At 41.3% G+C, this 22061-nt stretch overlaps 1 protein-coding gene across 1 annotated transcript in view; it reads right to left on the reverse strand.

Moving 5' to 3' along the window:
• The window catches only part of poc1b (POC1 centriolar protein B), a 58831-nt gene extending 36812 nt beyond the window's left edge, over positions 1-22019 (reverse strand). Inside the window, exons 1-10 of the mRNA XM_085780143.1 lie at positions 21640-22019; positions 20888-20972; positions 20275-20446; positions 19985-20164; positions 19607-19714; positions 19099-19214; positions 18812-18945; positions 17754-17822; positions 17497-17649; positions 16142-16219 (exon numbers count right to left, since the gene is read on the reverse strand). Of these exons, the coding sequence (XP_085636269.1) occupies positions 16142-16219; positions 17497-17649; positions 17754-17822; positions 18812-18945; positions 19099-19214; positions 19607-19714; positions 19985-20164; positions 20275-20446; positions 20888-20972; positions 21640-21663 (1119 nt within the window). The 5' untranslated portion in view covers positions 21664-22019. The remainder of the gene's footprint in view (positions 1-16141; positions 16220-17496; positions 17650-17753; positions 17823-18811; positions 18946-19098; positions 19215-19606; positions 19715-19984; positions 20165-20274; positions 20447-20887; positions 20973-21639) is intronic.
• Between the last annotated feature and the right edge of the window lie 42 nt (positions 22020-22061).

Here is a 22061-nt window from a genome sequence, read left to right on the forward strand (position 1 = left end):
TAACTGTAAACATCTTAATAATGCACTAAAACAAAGGGAGAAATTCAAAGTTTTTTTTAATTTATAGGTTATCATGCTATTATTTTACTGGTCTGGCCCACTTGAGATCAAATTGCGCCGTTTGTGGCCCCTGAACTAAAATGAGTTTGACACCCCTGGTTTAGAGGGTCAAACCACTTTTGATGGGTAAACAGGTTTCTACAACGGATATCCAGTCGTCAACCATTTGGTCAGATCTGGCTTCCTGAGGCACGATACGACAAAACAGTGTTCATCTACTGTAGGGAATAAGGATTTAGCACAGTTGTACTTTACTATAAAGGATATGGTGATAAAATGCCAGATCCTAGAACAATTGGAGTCTTGGAGGTTTTCCTTTAAAACCTGCTCCTTAAAATCAAATCTACTTGCCCAAATAGATATAAGTCAGAAAACTATTGAACAGCTGCAACAGAGCCGTGTTGCACTGTAATGTTAAACACGGAAAATAAACAGACAAGAGAAGGAAAAAAAAGGTCATGGGCAGACAGAGTAGGAGAGATTAGATTTGGAAAAGAAAGAGGAAGTGAGTGGATACATCAAACAATAAAAGCCCATTAAAGGCATCCATCAGCGAGGCTGTGGTCAGAGGTGGGGGATCCAGTTATCCCTCTCTGGGGGGGAACAGAGAGATGAATGACTTCCTAACAGGTGGACTATGAGCTTAACAGGCAGGGGGGTGTGGGGATGTGGGGGTGTGGGGGGTTGCAGTGAGGGGAGGTGAGCTTTAACCTGGGACCGAGGCAGCGTCGGGTTACAGCTGCTCCTCCGGAAAACAAACCGTGACCCTGTGGCTTTCTCAACTCGCAGGAAAATGGATTTGTTTTCCCAGTAATCCTCCCTCCACAGATATACTATGTGATGAGATTCACACAGACGGTGCAAAGAAGACGAATGTTCAGACTCTTCTAGAGGCGGGAAAGAAGAAAGAAGGAAGGAAGGCAGGAAGGACGAAGGGAAAGAAAGAAGGAAGGAAGGACAAAGGGAAAGATGGGAGGAAAGAAGGGAGGGAAAAATGAAGGAAAGATAGATGGAGGGAGGGAACAGATTGGGTCAAAAAGGAAGGAAGAAGTAAGAACAAAGGGAAAGAAGGAAGGAAGGAAAAGGGAAGGGGAAAAGGAAGGAAGGAAAGAAAGATGGAGGGAGGGAACAGATTAGGTCAAGGAAGGAAGCAGAAGGATGGACGATGGGAAAGAAGGGAGGAAGGAAAGAAGGAAGGGAAAAAGGATTGTGGAAAGAAGGAAGGGAGAAAGGAAGGAAATAAAGATGGAGGGGGGAACAGATTGGTTCAAGGAAGGAAGGGGAGAATAATTGTGGAAAAAAGGAAGGGAGAAAGGAAGGAAAGAGGGAAGGATGGAGGAAGGAAGGAAGGAAGGAAAGAAGGAAGGGAAAAAAGATTGTGGAAAGAAGGAAGGGAGAAAGGAAGGAAGGAAAGAAAGATGGAGGGGGGAACAGATTGGTTCAAGGAAGGAAGGAAGGAAGGAAGGCGAGAAGAATTGTGGAAAGAAGGAAGGGCGAAAGGAAGGAAAGAGGGAAGGATGGAGGAACCAGAATGGACAGCCCCGTCTCAGGTAACCTTCACTCCTTCCCTTCTGTCCACAGGTACGATGCCTCTCAATGGGAGGTAGAAAGAAAGAAAGAAAAAACTGAAACTGTTTGGAGAAGAAGAAAAAAAAAATCAATAATTTGTTTTTCTGCAAACCCAGATGAGCTGTACAGAAATAAGCCGGGCCGGCAGCGGAGCCATGAGGCGTCTGATCTTCCCACGCGGTTCATCGGGCCACATCCTCTCTGCCTCCACTCAGGAAGAAAATAGCATCAGCGAGCAAAACACTGCCAGATATTAAGGTGGCCTGTTATTTTCACACACATGCACAGCGGCGGCTGCTCCTGTACATTGGTTTTCACCGCTTGTTGTTGTCCACCAAACCTCGACTTAATTATCTGGCCTTATACCACACCTCCGCAAGTTGCAGCAGCAGCAGCAGACGATCTATAAACGTCTATTAGTCTCGATATCACTACCCAAAGAAAGATCTTCATTAAATAGAGCAATATATTCTTTAATAAACGACTTCCTTATTAATGAAGCAAGCTGTTTTTTCTATCTTTTTGTTCTCAGTTCAGTCGGATAAAACAGAAGGCGGACTCGTTGCATGTGGAGGAGACGGATTCAACGCGTGAGCTGCGAGTCATTAAAAAACATGAGCCGATCACAAGGGGTATATAGTCAGGGCACCGAAAATGTTTTTTTGGTCGTCTTCCTCTCTCCCTCTCCTCGCCAGGATCTTGCCGGCGCGATGACGACAACATAATCAAATCTCGTGTCTGCTCTTCTTTAGCTCATCCAAGTTCTATTTTCATCCCTCAACCTCAGCTTCCCCCCCTGCCATTTCTCCAGGCAGGAATAACGTGCACGCAGAGAGAGGAAAACACAACACATTTGCCTTTCAGGTGTCCCTGGTACCTGTAATAGACCTGCCTGGTTATTTTTAGCCCCCCCCGCATGGACCGAATGTCAGCACGTTCCCAGCAGAAGCCCCTGTGGATGCAAGCTGTACCCTTGAGACAGCACATTCTGAGAGCCGGGGGTAGGTCAGATGTGGAGGGACGGCCTTCCTGAGGGAAGTCCTGAGAGCGCCAGGCATGCAAGTAAACAGCTCAGAAAAATGGAAAAGGCATGAAGGGTTGGAGAGGGAAAGACTAAAGTAAAGATAGAACTAGAGAATGCTTTTCCTGAAGGAAATACGGGTGAATGCTGAAAGCTGGAAGCTGAATGAGCTGAATAAATTGTTGAAACAATGCTGAATTAAGTGAAGATATTGTTGAATCAATGTTGAAAAGATGAAACAACATCTGAAGAGTAAAACTAAAACATGTAAGAAGGAGGCTGTATGAAATGCTTGGAAATTACTTGAATTGATGAAGATTAGTATGAAGAAATTGAAAGGCTGAAGTCTACTCAAATATATATAAAACTGACAGCTTGAAAACATTGTTGAACCATGACTAATATAGATGAAACAATATCTGAAGAGTAAAAGTTGAATAATATAGAAGTAGTTACAATCCGTTAAAGGGAAGAATTAGTAAGAATAACTACATTGTATCTGAAGGAAAGTTAGAATTAAGTCATGGAGCAATGCACATCGCATTAATTCAACAACTAAATCTCTAGGATAATATATTAACCAAACATTTACTGGATGCATCTGGAGAAGAAGCCGTTGAGGCAGACTTCTGACTTCCCGAAAACTGGGGAACCAATCACAATCAATGTTTTGTGCAGTGCAGCTATCGTTCAATTCAGCAGAAATCTTAAAGGAGAAAAAAGCACCAATATGAATGTAACTGCTTAAATCCATGTTTTCCTCACGTTTTTGTCTCGACAGTCGACTAGTAAGGTCTACCCAGGAAGCTAGAGTAGACAGACACTGGAACTGGTGGATGTTGCAAGGCATGTGTAGTGATATTTTGAGCATTATATAGAGGCCAAAGTCACGGTTAGAAGAACTGCCCTCATTACTTTGCTGTTTAACTGCAGTGGATTACTAGCTGCTAGCTGCGCTACATGGAAAACAAGGATTTAAGCAGTTGTATTCATATTGATGCTTTTTTCTCCTTTAAGATTTCTGCTAAATTGAACGATAGCTGCTCTTTGGTGGCCGCCATGTTGCTAGACGTTGCTTGGTCCGGGCTGCACATATTTTTCTCAGATTTATTCCTGTGGTCGCACTCGGGGACCTAGAGCTGTAGAGCGTTACTTAGAAAATGACCGGAATTCTCCTTTAAGTCACCATTGCTTCTGCAAAACGACCACAGCAACATCTGGATTGTTGCTCTGGTTGGTTTAAGGTCTGTCCAGTTGTGTACGGAGGCATTTTGATCCATGTCCATTGGTCACGGACAACTTGCTCTTAGAAGTCGGTGGTAGGAATATACACCTTCTCCAGACCCTTACTCAATCTCAAGTGAGGTTAGGATGCAGTCTGGTATTAGGTGACCAAGCATTAGACATCTGCAACCTGAATTTATTCTCCTTATACCTTCAAATACTGTACATCAGCAAGGTTTGGTCAACACCTAGTATGTGGCTGTATCATTTTATGAAATGTACAAAGGTTAAAATTTGTCTATGCAACAGTCAAAACAGTCAAAAACTAAAGATACTACCCAAAATTAGAACTAAAAAAAGAGATGGTTGAGGTCATACTTGAGAAACTGTAACCAGAAAATTACACAATTAAGGGATTGACAATCAACCAAGTAGCCTCTAACGCAACATTTTTCATTTATTTGTGCTTTTCTAGAGATAGGTACTTATATACTGTCCACAGTGGTGCTTTTGCTCTTTATTTAACCTGCAAACAAGACAAAAGAGTCCAAGAAGTAATAATTATCAGTCTCCTAATGAGCAGAGAGTGCGTTCGTATGACCTTCAAGTAACCACCTGCTTCCTATGAGTGAAGCGTTGCGTAAGGTCGAGGTAAAGAGACAAGAGTTACAAGTGGAGAGAGAGAGAGGAAAGGAAGGGTTAGAGGATGAGTGGGAATCCGAAGAGAGAATCCTCCTGAATTAGTGATAAGGTTTGCCCTCCTCTTGTATTTTTGATGAGGAAGATCAAGTTTTTTTGGACACCCGCATGCATGCCGGCGTCGGGAGTCTCGCAGCAAAAACACGGCGGTCCGGGACATGTGTGGTGTCTGCGAGACGGTCTTCCGCTTTCGACTGTCACCCGGGTCATCGGATAGTCAGGTGGCGTCGTGTAATATTTCAGTAACACGAGGAGCTATCAAACGCTTGGAGCTGCAGCAACTCAAGCTTCTCACTTACTCCATGCTCCTCCTTTTTTTTTTTTTTACGGCCGTTTCCTAACGGTGAGGAAATGACACGCGGAAACATGAACTTCCCACTTTTAGCTCAGGTTTTGGCCTCCACCGCTCCTCAGAGACATATATCTGTCTAGTTAAACGTTTCACCTTTTACACCCGTCACAGAGTATGAGGCTATGGACACTCGCCCCCCACCTCCCCACCCACCACGTCTTGTATCTCAGCATCTGCTCCGTGTCAGAAATGCGAGGTCGTCTGGTAACAAGATTTGTCACAACTTTTATTGACGGCTCAACTTTCGCCACAACGCCAACGCAATGTCATCTGGCAACATCCTTCCAACGGCCACTCCAATGCCTCCAAGTGCACCCTGCAGTAGAATATAAATACATTTACCTCTTTTTAAGCCATATACTGTTTTTATATGTTATTGTTCTATAGGTTGAAAGCAAAGCAATGTATTTTTTCTTTATTTTAAAGTGTGAAATCCTGCAACTGTGCAGTTTTTTATCTTTATGAACCCAAACATGCTTCTTCTTTTATTAATTTTTTGATTTAATATTATCCAACTAATTACTTATAGCAACTTTAAGCACATTATTATTGCCATACTGTACCACTTACATGCATGTGCTTGAGAGTGCATGTATATGACTTTGGTAGAATATATATATATTTATTGCTTTTTAAGCCATACAGTATACTGTTTTTATATATAGGTTGAAAGCAAATGTATGTACTTTTTTTAAAAATTATTTATACATTTTAAAGTGTAAAATCCTGCAAGTGTGCAGTTTTTTATCTTTATGAACCCGGACATGCCTCTTCTTTTTTATTTTTTTTATTTAATGTTATCAAATTAATTAGCTACTTATAGCAACTTTAAGCACATTATTATTGCCATACCACTTACATACATGTGCTTAAGACTGCATGTACATGATTTTGATGGAATATTAATATATTTACCCCTTTTTAAGCCATATACTTTTATATGTTATTGTTCTCTAGGTTGAAAGCAAATGAATGTACTTTTTTTATTTTAAAGTGTAAAATCTTGCAACTGTTCAGTTTTTTTATCTTTATGAAACTAGACAGGCCTCTTCTTTTTTAATTTTTTGATTTAATGTTATCAAATTAGCTACTTATAGATACTTTAAGCTCATTATTATTGCCATACCACTTACATACACGTGCTTAAGACTGCATGTTTATCAGAATAGTATTTTAGAGTATGTAAGTAAAAGTCATTGTGACTCCACTGGTGCATGAAAGAACAGAGTATGAATGAATGTGCCCAATTGTGCTTCGGACTGTGTGTTGCATGAGTGCATTTGCCCGACTGTACCAGTGTGTGTGTGTGTGTGTGTGTGCATGCGTGTTGAGTGTGAGGGTGTTATGCAGCCTCTGGGAGCCCGTGTCCTGATGGAAAGTGAACCCCTCCTCCCCCCTCCCGGAGCTGTTACTATGTTTAGCTCGTTTCCGTCGTGTCTTGTCACTCATGTTCTCCTCTACAGCACTTAAATCTGGTATCAAAACCTCCAGGCCATCCAATATCCTGTACTTCCCCGGCACAGGAAGCTAAGGAGGGGGGGGGGTTGGCAGCAGGGGCCATCAGAGTAAAAGTAGACACGTACACACTGTGTGCAAACACACAAACACACACACACACACAGAGGCATGCATGGCTCTACATATTCCCAGATGATGGATGCACCTGAATAAAGACATAAAAAATTACGGCATGAGAAATTTACTGCACAGATTCTCATATGATGTGAATTATAAAGTCATCTACATGCAAGGACATGAAGAAACACACACACACACACACACACACACATACGTGTGACAGGAGGCTTAGAGGACACCTTGTCTGGTCAAACTGGCGTCACAGCTAACGTCTGCAGGGACACGAGAGATGGCGCAAGTAACCAAACCTAACCTTCTGCTACCTAATCGCCTCCTAAACACACACAAATACACACACACATTTTCACTGCCGAAGCTCTGAGGACGGTTTATCAGCAGGTTTATTTTAAAAAAAATGTTGCTTTAACCTTTAGCCCACGCACTTTAATCCGGACCATTTAAATGGAAACTTCACTTCAAGTTACGACCTGCGTCTCTCGTCTCTCGTCTCACGTCCGACCGACAGACACATCGTCTCCCCTCGGCCTCGTTTCACGCCTGCCGTTCTTCATGTGTTTCACCACAGCTCACTTGATATTTGTTCAATGCACTGGGTTTGACATTGTGTGTGTGTGTGTGTGCGTGCGGCCTGCTCTCTGCTGCCACTCAGCTGAGTCGAGTGGAGCAGGCGACAGACTGAAAGACAACCAGTCGCTTCATTCACACTCAAGTAAATGTCACTGTCTCTGGCTTTGAGTTGTGAAGGAAGTGACTGAAAAACCGTGTTTCTGTTTCGGCTCAGGTTTTCCACTCAGACTGGAATATTCTACCAATAAATATCCAATGTTTAAGAGTGCACTGTGTTTTTATTATAGGATCTGCTGCACATGTCCTTTAGGACGCCTTAACTAGTGCTTTTATTGTTTTATACTAATCATGTATTTATAATAGTAAGATCCTTTGTCATGATGAAATCCTCTCTTTGTGTTTTGTCCACTTGTTGTGTAATTATTCTGTTATTTTATGCCTTTATTGTTGTGTTGATGTTGTTCCCTTTTAAAAACAAGATTTCAAGAGGTTATCCCTAATAAAGAATGTGTGTTTAACCCTTTATAAGGCAAGTGACCATTTTCAGTAACTTGCTTGTGACGACTAAAATAAGGTAGAAATATATAAGTTTAAGCATTAGGTACTTAAGTTTAGAATGACTAACTTAATTTGTGTGTTTTTTAAATATTTTTATATACAGTATATAAACCTTTTGGGAAACATTATCACCTTTGACCTTTATTAACTTTGTTGACCTTGATTTGCAGATTTGCTACGGAAAAAGAAAAAAGAAGTTTAAGTTAAAAGTAAAAGAAAAAAATCCTCTAATTTCCTCCAATAATGGTCCAGCGTTGAAATTTAAATGAGTGCCATGACTCTGAATTCATGTGTAGAAGACGAGTAGTGCTGCTACATAACCTGAAGTTTCTCAGTTAAATCAAAGGAAATAAATGCCAATAAATCAACACTACTTTCTGACACTGACAGCATCTTGCCGGACTTTCTTAAAGCAGAAGTAAGTGGAATATTTGTGTTAATATAAGTCTTAAATAGTTATATCTTCCGACAGCAATCACTTATATAGAGTGTTTGGTCTGAAACACGGGTCTGTCAGTCACTCTGCTCTGCTGTAAGCCGAGGAGAAAACTTTCCTTGTATCCTACAACCTTTATCCAATGAGGAGAGAGAACGACATAAAGGGGCGGTCCTCTCTGTGTGTGCAGCCAAGGGATGCGCGTGAATGTGGTGACGTAGGGACGAGGGCGGGGACTGCTAACTCCATCGGCTAACAGAAAGTTAGCCAAAACGACCGGATCGCTTACTTCTGCTTTAACATCCATTAATTTAGTGACTTTTAGTTGAAAAAGTAAAACTAAGCAGCCAGAGAGACCAATAGCTGTTTGATTAAAAACAAACCTCATTCTGCATTAAAAATGTAAATAAATACAGTTCACACTTGTGCATGTTGTGAACCGCTGTGTTGTTCAGACTGGAGTCCAAGGACGGAGACACAAACAGCAGCTGATGGACACGGAGGCTGTTGCCGTGGAGCGAGATACGTCACTTTGTGGCTACTGGTGGTTTGTCTGTCAAAGCTCTGTCATGTCAACGGAGGGAGAGGACGCCTCCGTGGGCCTCTCTCTCTCTCTCTCTCTCTCTCTCTTTCTGCTCTGGGATGACGTCGTGTTTGATGATAACGCTCCATTCAGCAGTGCTGAGCTGAGCCCGGCCGGTGCCGCCAGCTCTCCGCCGAAGCTTAATGGCAAACGCAAAGAGGGACAGAGAGAGAGAGAGAGAGACACACACACAGAGTGGGAGAGAGAGGACAAAAGCCACAGCTGATGTGACATCAGTGCCATCATGTCATCACTGACATCACCCCTCGCTGTCCACACACACACACACACACACACACACACACTGAACAGTGGATGAAGTCATGCAAAACTGTAATGTTATGCACTGTGGGGTTGTAGTATATTATCATTTTTATTCTTTATTTCATTTTATCATTATTATTGAAATATTCTACAAACCTGTTTGTTTGTTCTGTTGTTGTCATTTACATGTTTTGCCCTATCTCAGGAGCTTGTTAAACAACAACATTTCACTCTGGGGATCAATAAGGTCATTCTGAATCTGATTGGTCACAAGATTTTACTATTTCTTTTGTTTTGTTGTTTGTTTGCTGTTTTTTCTTCTTGCATTTACCGGTACCTCTTCATCCACTTTCTCCTCTTCTTGCATTTAATGTATTTTATATTATTTTATCCGTGCAAGTCCCTAATTTGTTAAGAGAGGTGCTGTGCAATACATTTTTATTTTGATTATTATTATTGACAACTTTGCCAGCGGTATGACATGAGTACATCTTTGATCACTGGACTTTAGTGTATGCAGTGTTTGTTTTGTTATCTAGATGTGCACATACTTCAAAATTTGATTACTTATCGTATCTTTACTTATTATTATTATTATTATTGATATTTCTTTCTGATTATTATTGATATTTCCTTTCAAGGATATAAAAACATTAGTTGAAAAACATGAGCAGACCTATGGGCATTAATACGCTGCTGTAACACTTCACTGTCCCTGAATTAAAAAAAAAAAAAAAAGTTAAGACTGTGTACACTGAGGTCAGAAACTGAGTCCACTTTTCTCATTCAGTTGAGTGCAAAGTGAATGAGGAGGAAGAGGAGGAGGAGGAGGAGGAGGAGGAGGAGGAGGAGGAGGAGCAGCCCTACATTAAGGACGCAGAGGTCACTGATGTCAGCAGGAACTCTGAGTGCAGGAACCTCCCTATATCAAACCTCCCACGTACCCACCTCAGGCTATTTGCATCTTCCATCCTCTCTTTCTCCCCTCTATCTTCCTCTCTCTCTCTCTCTCTCTCTTTCTCCATTTGTCCGTCAGGCTCTCTCGCCCCGTCTCTCTCCCTGTTTCCGCCGACACTCACACTCGGGCCCATTAGGGCGATGGAGGGGAAACACAGGCGCCGGGCGGAAGGGGAAGCACTCTGAGGACATCAACAACTAGAAGGAGGAGGAGGAGGAGGAGGAGGAGGAAGAAAGGAAATGACCAGGAGGGAGGAAAAAGAGGAGAAGAGGACACGGGGAGAGGAGGAGGAGGAGGAGGAAGAGGAGGAGGAGGAGACGAGGAGAGTCTCCCAGTGATGGAGATCAGGTGATGAGAGCTGACAGGAGGAGTAGCACTGGGGGCTTCCTGCCTTCAACCCATCTAGACAGGAATGACCCTCACACACACACACACACACACACGTTCACACTCCAATACCCTGTGACTCATGTGCACACACTAACTCCCCAAGTAGCTACACACAAACACAAACACATACACACACTCTCATGCATTTAACTCGACAAATTCACATATCTGCTGACACATGTACACACGATGTAAACACACACACAGGGTCACTCACTCACTCACATGTGCAACGGAGCTGAAGTTACACTTCTGTGCTGCACTGAAGCAAACACACATGTACACACACACACACAAGCACACAGCAGCTGTTCTGTGACATTTCTTTCATACTTTACTTCATAGCTTCCATTTTGACCCAACCTCCTACTACAGGAAGTTGGATTAGTAAATAAACTGGCTTGAACACACTTGGTTGGTGAACAACTTGTCCACCAGAGCGTTTTGGAGTTGTTGGATTGTGTATTTGATGAGTTTGATGAGGGAAACCAAGAAATCCCATTAGCCTCCGTAGCGTAGCTCTGAGCAGCTCGCGGCTCTGCTCCGCCGTTCTAAAAATAGCTTGCACCGACAATTAAAGGTAACGAACCTACTGCTGCCTATGACTATGGGCCAATTTGACAAAATGTTGAACTAATCCTTTAAAGACTTCTGTTCAAATAGGACCTTAATATAAAAAATAAAATAATAAAAAAGCAGGTCCGCACACACACTGATTTTGACAAAATAAAAACAAACTACACGAAAGTACAATTGCAAAACATTGGCTGGTTGCAGGTCTCCAGTGGTTCTGTTATTTCTTTTTTAGTTAGTTTGGGTGGAGAGCTGGGTACGATGGCCCTTTGCAAGGCACCTTCCTCTATTTTTTTGGCCTGGACCTCTGTCCTCCTTTTGTCTCATTAACTTCAGTTGTTTACGTTGGTGTTTAGAGTAAACACACTTCTGATCATCATGTGGCATCTTTTTCCATATGCTACGGACTCATCTGAGCCTTGATTTTAGGTTTAATGAAGCTGCTACAGGAGAAGAGATGGGTGTTTATGAATGAGTCAGGAGCTGTGTGTGTGTGTGTGTGTTTGATTTTAACACATTAGCAGATGCAACGTTCATTTTGCCGTTTGTGACAAGGATGGAGCCGCTGATGTTTATGTATGAAGCGTGTGACACCACAGAGCAGAGAGTCAGTCTGAGAGTTAAACAGGCAGCACAACTCCAGCGGGTCTATTATTAGAGCTGCTGCTGCTGCTGCTGCTGCTTCTGCTCCCTGGCTGGGGGCCCCCAGGGGGCCCGGGCACCGGCACGTGGATTCCTGCTATCTCCCCCATCTCTCTGATCTCTATTCCTCCTCATCTCTCTCTTTCTCTCTCTCGCTCTCTCTCTGATATATCCTTCAGCGATACAGCGAGGGAAGAGGAGGAAGAGCAGAAAGCAGCAGCAGCAGAGAGGACGAGGAGCCAAATCTGAGAAAGAAAACGGCTGCGAGCTACACAACAGTCTGAGGCCAAAAGACGAAAAAGAAAATTTGAATTTCTAATAAGCTGAATGAAGAGGTTGAACATGCATGAGACTGAAACACATCGATTCTGTGATAATCTGCAACTACAACCGCCTCCATCTCTGCAGCCAACAGGTTTTCACTCATTCATCTTATACCTGGCGTCTCGTATCCAGATTGTATCCGGATACAATCTGACCGGATTGCATTTACACCTGGCATTAATATGTGTCTCCAGTGTCCACATTGAGATCCGATTGAGATCCTATCACATATTTGCATGGGTAAATAAAAAAAATAAGAAAGAAAATAAATAAAATTCCATACTTTTTCAGACTTCTCTGTAAAAAAAAATTCTAATAATTTGTGACATTTGAGTAATTAGATGTGTATCGTGTAAATAAATCATGCAATTAATCATTTGTTTTCATTATTCTGTATGCCATTATGTCACCAAATCATTTCCAGGAGATTGTAGCTAAGTTTAAATAGCGCACACAAAATAATTAACCCAAATAACTTCAGATAAGACCAAACCTAGATAAGTATTAAGATAAATATACTATAGTTTCCATTTTCCACACTTTTCCAAACCTGGAAATGTATAAAATCTAATTCCATACTTGCGTAGGAACTGGACCGATTACAATCCGGTCAATGAAAACACATGTTAATGCCAGGTGTAAACGGGGCGACTGTGTCTCTCCTCTAACGACTTATTCTCCTTTTTTCAGCAGCTCCAACCTCCCAGACGTGTAAAATGTGTAACTTCCTGCGTGCCAGACGGCTAACACACACACACACACATTTACATTTACTATTTAGTCTGGCGTTCAAATATAAGAAGCTTCCACGAGCCGTCGTGTATGAAAAGTACTTTATTTAACAGATATTTACTTTACTTTTTACGGCTTTCCTACGTCTGACGATTTACCAGAAATAACCCCCGACCATGTGATACAGTGTTTAAAAACCAAAACCCATTCATCCTGCGCGGCTCCACGTTAACGTCAGGGACATTTGTGGAGTCATGAATGGGCCCGTTTCTGTCGTCCTGTGTTTACTGGACTCTTGAACCAAAACCACTTATCTGACTTGGCCATCCTCTCTGTAAATGACTTCCACTCGGCTTGGTCCATTCATGGCTTTCCTCCTCCCACACACACACACACACACACACACACACACATACATACACACAGAGCAGCAGCAACAGCCAACGGCAAAAAAGGGGGGAAGGAGACACTGAGAGAAAGTAGGGTGCCACGCTACAGAGAAATTACTGCTGCTGCTCTATGAGCTGTAATTCATATAGACTCAGTTTTTGATATGTTTCTTTAGCAGAGATCATTAAAGGGATAGTTCAACATTTTGGCAAATTGGCCCATTGCCATAATTCCTATAGTCATAGCAGTAGGTTCGTTACCTTTAATTGTCGGTGCAAGCTATTTCTAGAACAGCTGAGCAGAGCCGCGAGCTGCTCAGAGCTACGCTACGGAGGCTAATGGGATTTCTTGGTTTCCCTCATCAAACTCATCAAATACACAATCCAACAACTCCAAAACGCTCTGGTGGACAAGTTGTGACCTGCACATTCACTACGCTATGAGATAATAACAGAACGTTACCAGACGGAGTCGTTTTAGAGGTAAATTCATGCAAAACCACTGATGCACGTTGCATTCAGGGACAATTTTTCATCAAGCAGTCTCTGTATTTACCTCTAAAACAACTCTGTCTGGTAACGTTCTGTTATTATCTCATAGCGTGGTGAATGTGCAGGTCACAACTTGTCCACCAGAGCGTTTTGGGGTTGTTGGATTGTGTATTTGATGAGTCTGATGAAAGAAACCATGAAATCCCATTTGCCTCCGTGCTCGCGGCTCTGCTCCGCCGTTCTAAAAATAGCTTGCACCGACAATTAAAGGTAAGACTATAGGGATTATGGCAATGGGCCAATTTGCCAAAATGTTGAACTATCCCTTTAAAAAATAAATGTGTATCCACGTATCAATGAGTGTGCATGTGTAGGAATATGTAAATGTTGTTTTTAGGGTATAAGTACATCTGTTTATGTGTGAGTGTGCATCTACATACACATTGTTTTTCTATTTTTATTATTTTTCCTTTTTTTTTCCTCCCGGCCTTGTTGTGATGATGTGTGGGCAGGGTTGATTTGTTATTAAATGTTCATTGTTCTGTAACCTGAAAAAAAAGGCTATAAATAAAGTTTTTGTTATCTAATCCAAATAAAAAGTATTTTTCTTTTATATAACATCTTCAATCTGTTGACTTTTAAGCCTTAAAAGGAAAAAATCGCTAGAAATAATATCCACATCATGATAGGAAAGATTCCTCACATTCATCTGTTTATATAAATACACACACACGCACACAAACGCGCGTGTGTGCGTATAAACGGACTGTTTGGGCCTGAAATATAAATAACACTCATGAGTCATTAAATGCTACCTTCACTATTCAAATTCACAATAACACGCTGATTACAGAGCGCAGTGATCATCTTTGCCCACGTCTGACTAAACTCCTCTTTTTATCACTTTGTCATCTGAGTAACTGCTCTGTGATTCGTTTGTTATGACGGTCTCATGGTCGCCTCTATCGCTGCGTAGAGGGCTAGAGCTATTTCTGGAGTAACAACTGGATAAGTTAGAGCTATATTAAAAGGGATAGTTCACCCAAAATTGTCCTGAAAAAAATTTTCGATTTGCGCCGGCGTCAGTGCAAATCGCGCGAGATTTGGACGGACCAGTGCTGGGAGCTTCCGCTACAAACAAGCTTAAAATATAGACTTATTTAATTTTTTTCGGAACAATTTCTCATGTTGGGGCTTCAATACAAGAGGGACATTGTGAGTTTACATGAGTGAAATTTGAATTTTGGGTGAACTATCCCTTTAAGTCTAAATATTAAAATATACTCCACATTATTACTGGATACAGGCCGTACGTCCAGGTGAGTCTTCATACAGTAAAGCTCAGTTTAAAGATCATGTGTCCTGTTATTCTGGTCTTCAACAGTAGAGGGAAGTATTTACCTACTGAGAAACCACACTGGGGAGCTTTAGCTTGATGTTGTAATACATTTTTCAGATTCGGATGATTCATTATTTTCTCAGAAGCAAAACCACTGGTCCAGAGATCTTTAACCTGGCAGCGGATTTATATTGTGTACATTAAATCGCTGCTGCATCTTAAGCCTCATGTTTCCACCTCTTTATCCAGTACCAGCGTACAGTGCAGTATGTGGAGTAAGCGGATAGCACCACACTAATTCACCTCAGGATTTCACCTTGCTTGCAACATAAGGGTGGACTGGACTTGCAACTCGAGTTCAAGACCAGGTCACTGCCACGCTGACCTCAGCAAGAGCACAAAAAAAAAAGAAAATAAAACACTACACAAGGAAAGAACATGGAAACACAAAGAGGTATCACACAGGGGTGAGAAAATACAAGGAGGGAAGTTGGAAAACGAGTCCTGGAGCACAACATGTGTTCCCTTGTTCCTCAGATTTTGTATAATGATAAAATGGAAAATGAAAAAGTAGGTTAAAATCTAAGCAAACTTAACTATTCATACAGATGAATGTGACAACCTGGAGATTTCAGACTTACTGAGCTGTGAACCCTCAGGTTATATTCACATTAAAAGTTAACAAAAGCAAACTTTAGCGATGCAACCACCAAAATGTTGCTCTCCAATTAGAGTGGTACTGTGTAGCAAAGTATTTTCAGGATAAAAAAAAAAGAAAAAAAAAAGACCAGAACGTGGACACTGCGTTCTTCTTTCTGGATCCGCAGCATCATTAGCGACTCGAGTGCAGGTTTCATCACTGCAGCAGGATGAACTAACTTTACACTGGTCAACACTGCCACCTGGTGGATTGGATAAACTCATGTGTCTTGTTTACACAGGAATGAGAGTTGTTTTATTTTTTTTGAGGACACAAACTACACATTTTGGTTTTAAAAAAAAGGTTATTTTGTTATGTTTTTTACTAATATTCTCCACAGTCATAATCCTCCCAAACTCCCCCAGTTTGTTTATTTGCTGTGAGTGTGAGCTTATTAACTTCTCTATAATGTTGGATCAAGACTTCCTGTTTTACTGTGTCACTGTAAATAAAACCAATGGAGCAGCTTCTGTGCAACCTGTCCTATGTCCTCTGAGCTGGTCCCAGTGGATTCCCAGTGAGTCCAGTTACCTTCATACTGGTTTATGTCACCATACACACACACTACATGAATGTTGTATCCTCGCAGGTTTTACCCTCTGATTTTCTTTTTTCCCCTTCAGTTGCCGTAACCAAAAGCTTTGACGGATTGATGAGAGCGTGGACTTACCATGGTGCTGTGAACAGCTTGTCCCAGCTCTATGACATGCGGGTCAGCTGACTGAGTGTCTGCCACTGTCGGACTGATCTGTGCAGATAAAAAACACAAAGTCAGAACCGTCACAACACAACTCAACTTTCTTCTGAACAATTTAATGATGTAACAAATGAACAGTGGTGGTCAAAATGATTAGAACTGCTTTTTTTTGCCTCCAAAAACATTATTTCATTTCATAATGATCATGAAATGTGCAGACAGAGTCCTATACTGTTTTTAACTTTAATGTTTGGTATGTTCACCTTTTGCAGCAGTGACAGCAGCACATTTCTCTGGCACAGTGTCAATATATTTCCTGAGAACTTCAACGCTCATGTTTTCCCATCATGCCTTCTGCTACTCAAGCCAAAAGTTTTCCTTTGAATGTAAAACAGATCTTTCCAGTTCATTTTCCAACTTGCCCCAAATTTGCTCGATTGGGGTTAAGCCCCTGACTTTGTGAATAATTTGGCTTCCTCGTGTGACAGTGACAGTGAAACAGGTCTAGCTTGTTTTTTGTAAGGAAAATGACCTAAATCTTCTTATGATGGCTGTATTCTAGAGCATAATGATGATCAATGGACAAATAAAAAAAAAACAATTGAAACCTCTTAAATAAAAGTGTTTGTGTGTATAAAAGAGGAATATCAAAATAACATTGCGGACCAGGTTGAGTCCATTTGTTCTTCTTCATGTTGTAATTTGTAAAAAAAAAAAAAAAAAAAAGCTACTAAAGTTTGTATATTACTGTACTTAAAAAAATCCTTCACTTTTTTTTGAGAATTTTCTTTTAACACTTTTTATTTGTTTATTATTATTTTACTACTTTTTCTAGAATTTTTTTTAAAACTTTTTATTTTCTTCTTTTTTCTTTTTTTCCAGTTTCTTCTAAAATTATTATTTTTTAATTCTTTTTTACCACTTTTTCCTAGAAATTTAGAAAACTTTTTTTTTAAGAAATCTTACCACTTTTTTATAAAATACATTTTTAAAACTTTTTGGGGGGGAGAATTTTACCAGTTTTTTCTATAAATGTTTAAACCTTTTTATGGAAATTGTACCACTTTTTTCCAGAAATTTCTCAATATAATAACAATATTTCCACAAATATACATTGACTAAAAAAGTAATGTTCTTCAGTCTCAGAACAAATATTTGTGTAGTTCTGGTGTTTGTTTCAAAATTTTGTCCAATGGGGGCCCGTGGTCTAATTTGTGTCAATTTAGGGGGCCTCGATGTAAAAAAGTTTGCGAACCACTGGCCTAGAGAAACTTTCATATGGATCATTTTCATGAAATAATTTGAATATAAAGAAAAAATGAACTGACCTGAATGGCGGAGGGCTGTGAGCGATGAAGGTGGGGGGACTTGGGGTGGATGTCTAAGAGGTGGGGAGGGGGATCAGGGGTGGACCTCCGGCTGTGCTGCTGCAGGACGTCCTGGTAGGACTTGGTGTCGAAGTTTGTCCTCCACATCAGAACCTACAGCATAGGGAACCAAGGAACCGGCACGACATCGATGATCCAAGTTCGTCATTTTATTCCATAGAGAATAAGAGTAAAGCGCTGAGAGTGCGAGCACCGACCTGACAATCGGCCCCCCCTGAAGCAAACAGATCTCCAGCCCTGGAGAAGGTCACTGTGTTGACAGCTCCCTGAAAAACACAGTGAACCATGTTATGGAATGACAAAACTCATGATTATAAACACTATCGAGTAGCGCTGGGTTTTAAAAAATTGATTTTCCGATCAATCTGTATTTGAAAGATCTGATATTAGGTACGTTCGAGATGAACTGCCGCCGTCAATACAAATAGGAAGTCACCGAAATATATTTCTTATGCTGTACTGCAATTGTCCAATAAATAACCATTATTTTTCTCAGAACAGAAGTTTGACTCTGTGTGAATATTTTTTTAGCAGTACAACATGAGATTCATATAATCTGGCATTACAACAACACGTAGGCTAGTGTTTGTAGTCCTAACTAAGAGCCAATCAGCTCATGATCCGGTGCGTTTCCCATCATGCCCTGAGGCTTGCAGTCGGTTGCAGTCGGTGGAGAGCAACTGCGGCGCCTGGCTCTAAAAACTGCGGCCGCCTTGATCTCGTGAGGTTATCGTTGCCGGCGTGTGCATGACGTCAGAGCAAGTCGGGATCAAGTCGGACACAAATCTAACCGGCATGCATTGTGCGCTGGTCACCGGCGATCGATTCTGCGCAGGCCTGGCTCATCTCGAACGCACCTATAGATTGATCTTTTTGAGTACGCCATTTCCTGTTTCCTGTTTCCTGTACTGAGGAGTTGCACTGTAAACTTCTGGAGTGGGTCATGTTCAATAGATGTGCATTAACGTAACTGCTTTTGATTTTATCAATTTTCAATGTAAACATTAATATTTTCAATAATGCACCAGGTTAGACGGTTTGCAGCATTAGTGCTGTGAAAATCTCTTTCATAAACAAGCAAAATTGGTATTAAAACTAAAACATGAATCAATATTGAAGAGATTCGGGATCCTGTGAACTGGAATCTAACCAACTACCAAGAGCTGATTCATGGCAGATATCAGAACTGAAACTATGAGGCTGTCTGTGGTGTTTTGATCAGGTTGTGAGTGTGGAGTCAGTGCTGCAGCGCCACCTTGTGGCCATGGAGGGTGTAGATGAGGCGTCCCTCCAGCAGGTCCAGGATCTTCACGGTGCCGTCGCTTGAGCCACTGATCAGGTAGTTGTTGGACGGGTGGAAGGAAAAGCTGTTGATTCCTGAACTGTGGACTGAACAGGAAACGAGATTAACGGGTCGAGAAATTAGACATTATACATTCACAAAAAGCATTTAAAAACAGGGAATTAAATTAAATCAAACAGAATTACAGTCAGCATTTTCTTCATGTAAGAGATATTATTATACAACTCATGTTTTCACACCCTGATAATGTTGAATCAGCTTGTTGGTCCGTAGGTCCCAGATCTTCAGTGAACTGTCGGCTCCTGCAGATGCGATGCAGGTGCCGCTGGAGTTAAAATCAACAAACATGGCTGATCTGTAAAAATAAAAACACTGGAGTCAGGGACTGTAATGATCTACTGTGTACAGGAAATACAGAAATGACATCTGTAAGAGAAAATAAGTCATACAATCACAAGACTGAATCAATTATTGTAGCTTTTACAGCCATTTAGTGACACATTTCTATACATTTTAATGTTTTTCAGTGATGTTTTTATCTTTTGTAAGAAATCAGAATCCATATTGTGAACTTCTAATACTTCTACTGCTAAATGAATAAAATAATGAGAAAAAAGTATTGTTTATACAGCAAAGTACAATTACATTAAATGTATGTATCCAAACAAAGAAAGCTGTTGTCACAACCTATAATTAGACTAAAATCCAAAATCAGAATAGTCAAGCCGGTGTTTTTTGGGGACTCACCCCCCATAGTCAGTGAAACTGTTGATGCAGTTTTTGGTGGATGTGTCCCAGAGTCGGACTGAACGGTCATCGCCACAGGAAGCTATGAGCCGCCCGTCTGGAGAAAACCTGCAGCAAAGGAAAAGACAAAAATGAGGAGATGTTCCTTTACTCAGTTATTCACAGCTGCTCTTGATGAGTCAGTATTTTACACCCGCTAATCTAAATACAGCTCTGAAAACAAATGCCCTAATTTAGAAAAGTGCATTTTGGTTGCCTATGTAAGAAAAATGATAATACCACGATGTAAACAGATCAGAAATTCAGCTTTTTTTTAACATTTTGATTTTATAATACATACACACACACTCTAATGCTGCAGGTAGAGAGGGCACTGACCTGGCACAGCGCACCCAGTTGGTGTGCAGGTTGAGGGAATAGACGAAGCTCTGGCGGTGAACGCTCCACACTTTGACCGACTTGTCATCAGACGCCGTCACCAGCCTCTGGCCGTCATGAGAGAAAGCGACGCTACGGACCGGGGCCGTGTGAGCTTTGAACACTGTTGACTCTCCTTTCCTGTGACACACACACAAACACAATTAAACAAATTAGGACCTAGTGCAGTGTTTAGAGAACAAAAAAGTCCTGATTAAAGCAGTTTAAAGGAAGAATTTAAAAAGCCTCACATGGAGGGTGTCCACAGTCGGACTGTCCTGTCCTTGGAGGACGTTGCCACCAGGTTGCCGAGTGGAGAGAAGTGGACGCCAGTGATGAGATCCTGGTGGCCAACGTAGCGGAAGGCCCTCCCCTTGGGACCCAGATTCCAGATCATCAGGCATTTATCCACTGACCCCGAGGCTGCAGGGAAACAAAGGTAGAAAATAAATGTTGGTCACTGGAGACAATATGTTGAGCTTCATGACGGCATTAGTCTTGATGCTTCCAAATGTACATATCAATCAGAACTCACAAACGTCTTATTATTTATTTTCATGGCACTACCTCATTGTGTTTTCGAAATGTCAATGTCATTTGAATTATTCTCATTCTTCTCATTCCTAACTTATTGTTCAGTTGTTGTAGGTAAATTTATTGTATGTATGCAACATACTTGGCCAATAAATCCGATTCTCAATTCTGATTTCTAGCTGTACAGTTGTGATGATCGTGCAACTGTGTAACTTAACTGCAGAGTTGCATGATGCTTACCAAAGATCTGATTACTCTTCTGTTACTTTTTACAATCAACATCTGTAACTGGTTAATGCCTATAGCGGCAGCAGCAGAAGCAGTTGTTACCTAGTTGTTTGCGGTTTGGATTGAAGTCTGCACAGGTGACAGCATCTTTATGGCCCTTGAAGTGTCTCTCTAGTGTGGGATCCTCCTGCAATCACAACACACGAAGTCACTCATTTTGCAAGAGAGCAGTTTATAGAGTCTAAGTGTGTGCTACTGTAAATGCAATTGGTTTGGCATGTATTGCTACAGTTGCTCGGGTCACATCCAGGCCTTGAATGGACTGGCATGTTAGCTTGATCCTTTCTTGCTGCCTGCTGTCTCATATGCTTTATTTACATGTTTGGTTTGTGTATATTAAATGTATTTTTAATGGCAGTGGTAAGGCACTGCACAATGTACTTCTTCCCATTCTTTGTCTGTCTTTTAATTGTCTTTATTGTGTCTAAAATAAAGAATTACTGCATATATAGTGCAGGGTTGGGCTGCTACTTCCTTTGGTGGACATATCCCACCTGACAGAGAGAGACCAGACCAAGTGTGGCGGTGTGGTGTCCAGGTAACGAGTACAGCAGCATTACACAGATAATATAAACAGCTATCTGATCAATATGCAGGGCTACTATACTGTAATGACCCAACAAGGAAGAGCCAGAGTATTTTGACAGCTCCAATCAGAAAATCCTCTTAGCAGAGATGGCAGCTAGTAAAACTCGCCGACTCAGCTCCCATTAGCAAGTTAGCAAAGCCAACTTAAACACGCATACAACTCTCATTAGCCTTTATAACAGTATTATTAAAACAAATACACTTACCAAAACGGATGCCATTATGGGCATTTGCTGTTTGTTTTTCCTTACAGAGAGAAAGTTGCACCGCCTCCTCCCATTACTATCAAACTGTGCGCCTTCAACCACTGTGTCTCAGACCCGACCTGTCGAACACAGATAATAACTCTTCGGTTCTGTTCGTCAGTGCTTCGGGAATCTTCGGTGACACTTAATTCTGTGTGAATTCGAGATGAAAACTGATCTTTGTTGTTTCCATAAGAGCTGCCAATACACATACAATTGTACCGTTAAACAACTAGTAGTCGCCGCCACCTGTGGCTTGATCTTGTGGGAGCGGAGAGAGTGGTGTTGCATTCAAGAAGCATATTAAAACTCGGTAGACGTGACAATTCAATATTCAGACAGCCACCGCCAAACATGACAAACATCTACAAAATTCGATTCAA

This window comes from Trachurus japonicus, chromosome 6 (assembly GCF_045865225.1).
Source record: "Trachurus japonicus isolate A0001 chromosome 6, Traja_1.0".
Taxonomy (NCBI): Eukaryota; Metazoa; Chordata; class Actinopteri; order Carangiformes; family Carangidae; genus Trachurus; species Trachurus japonicus.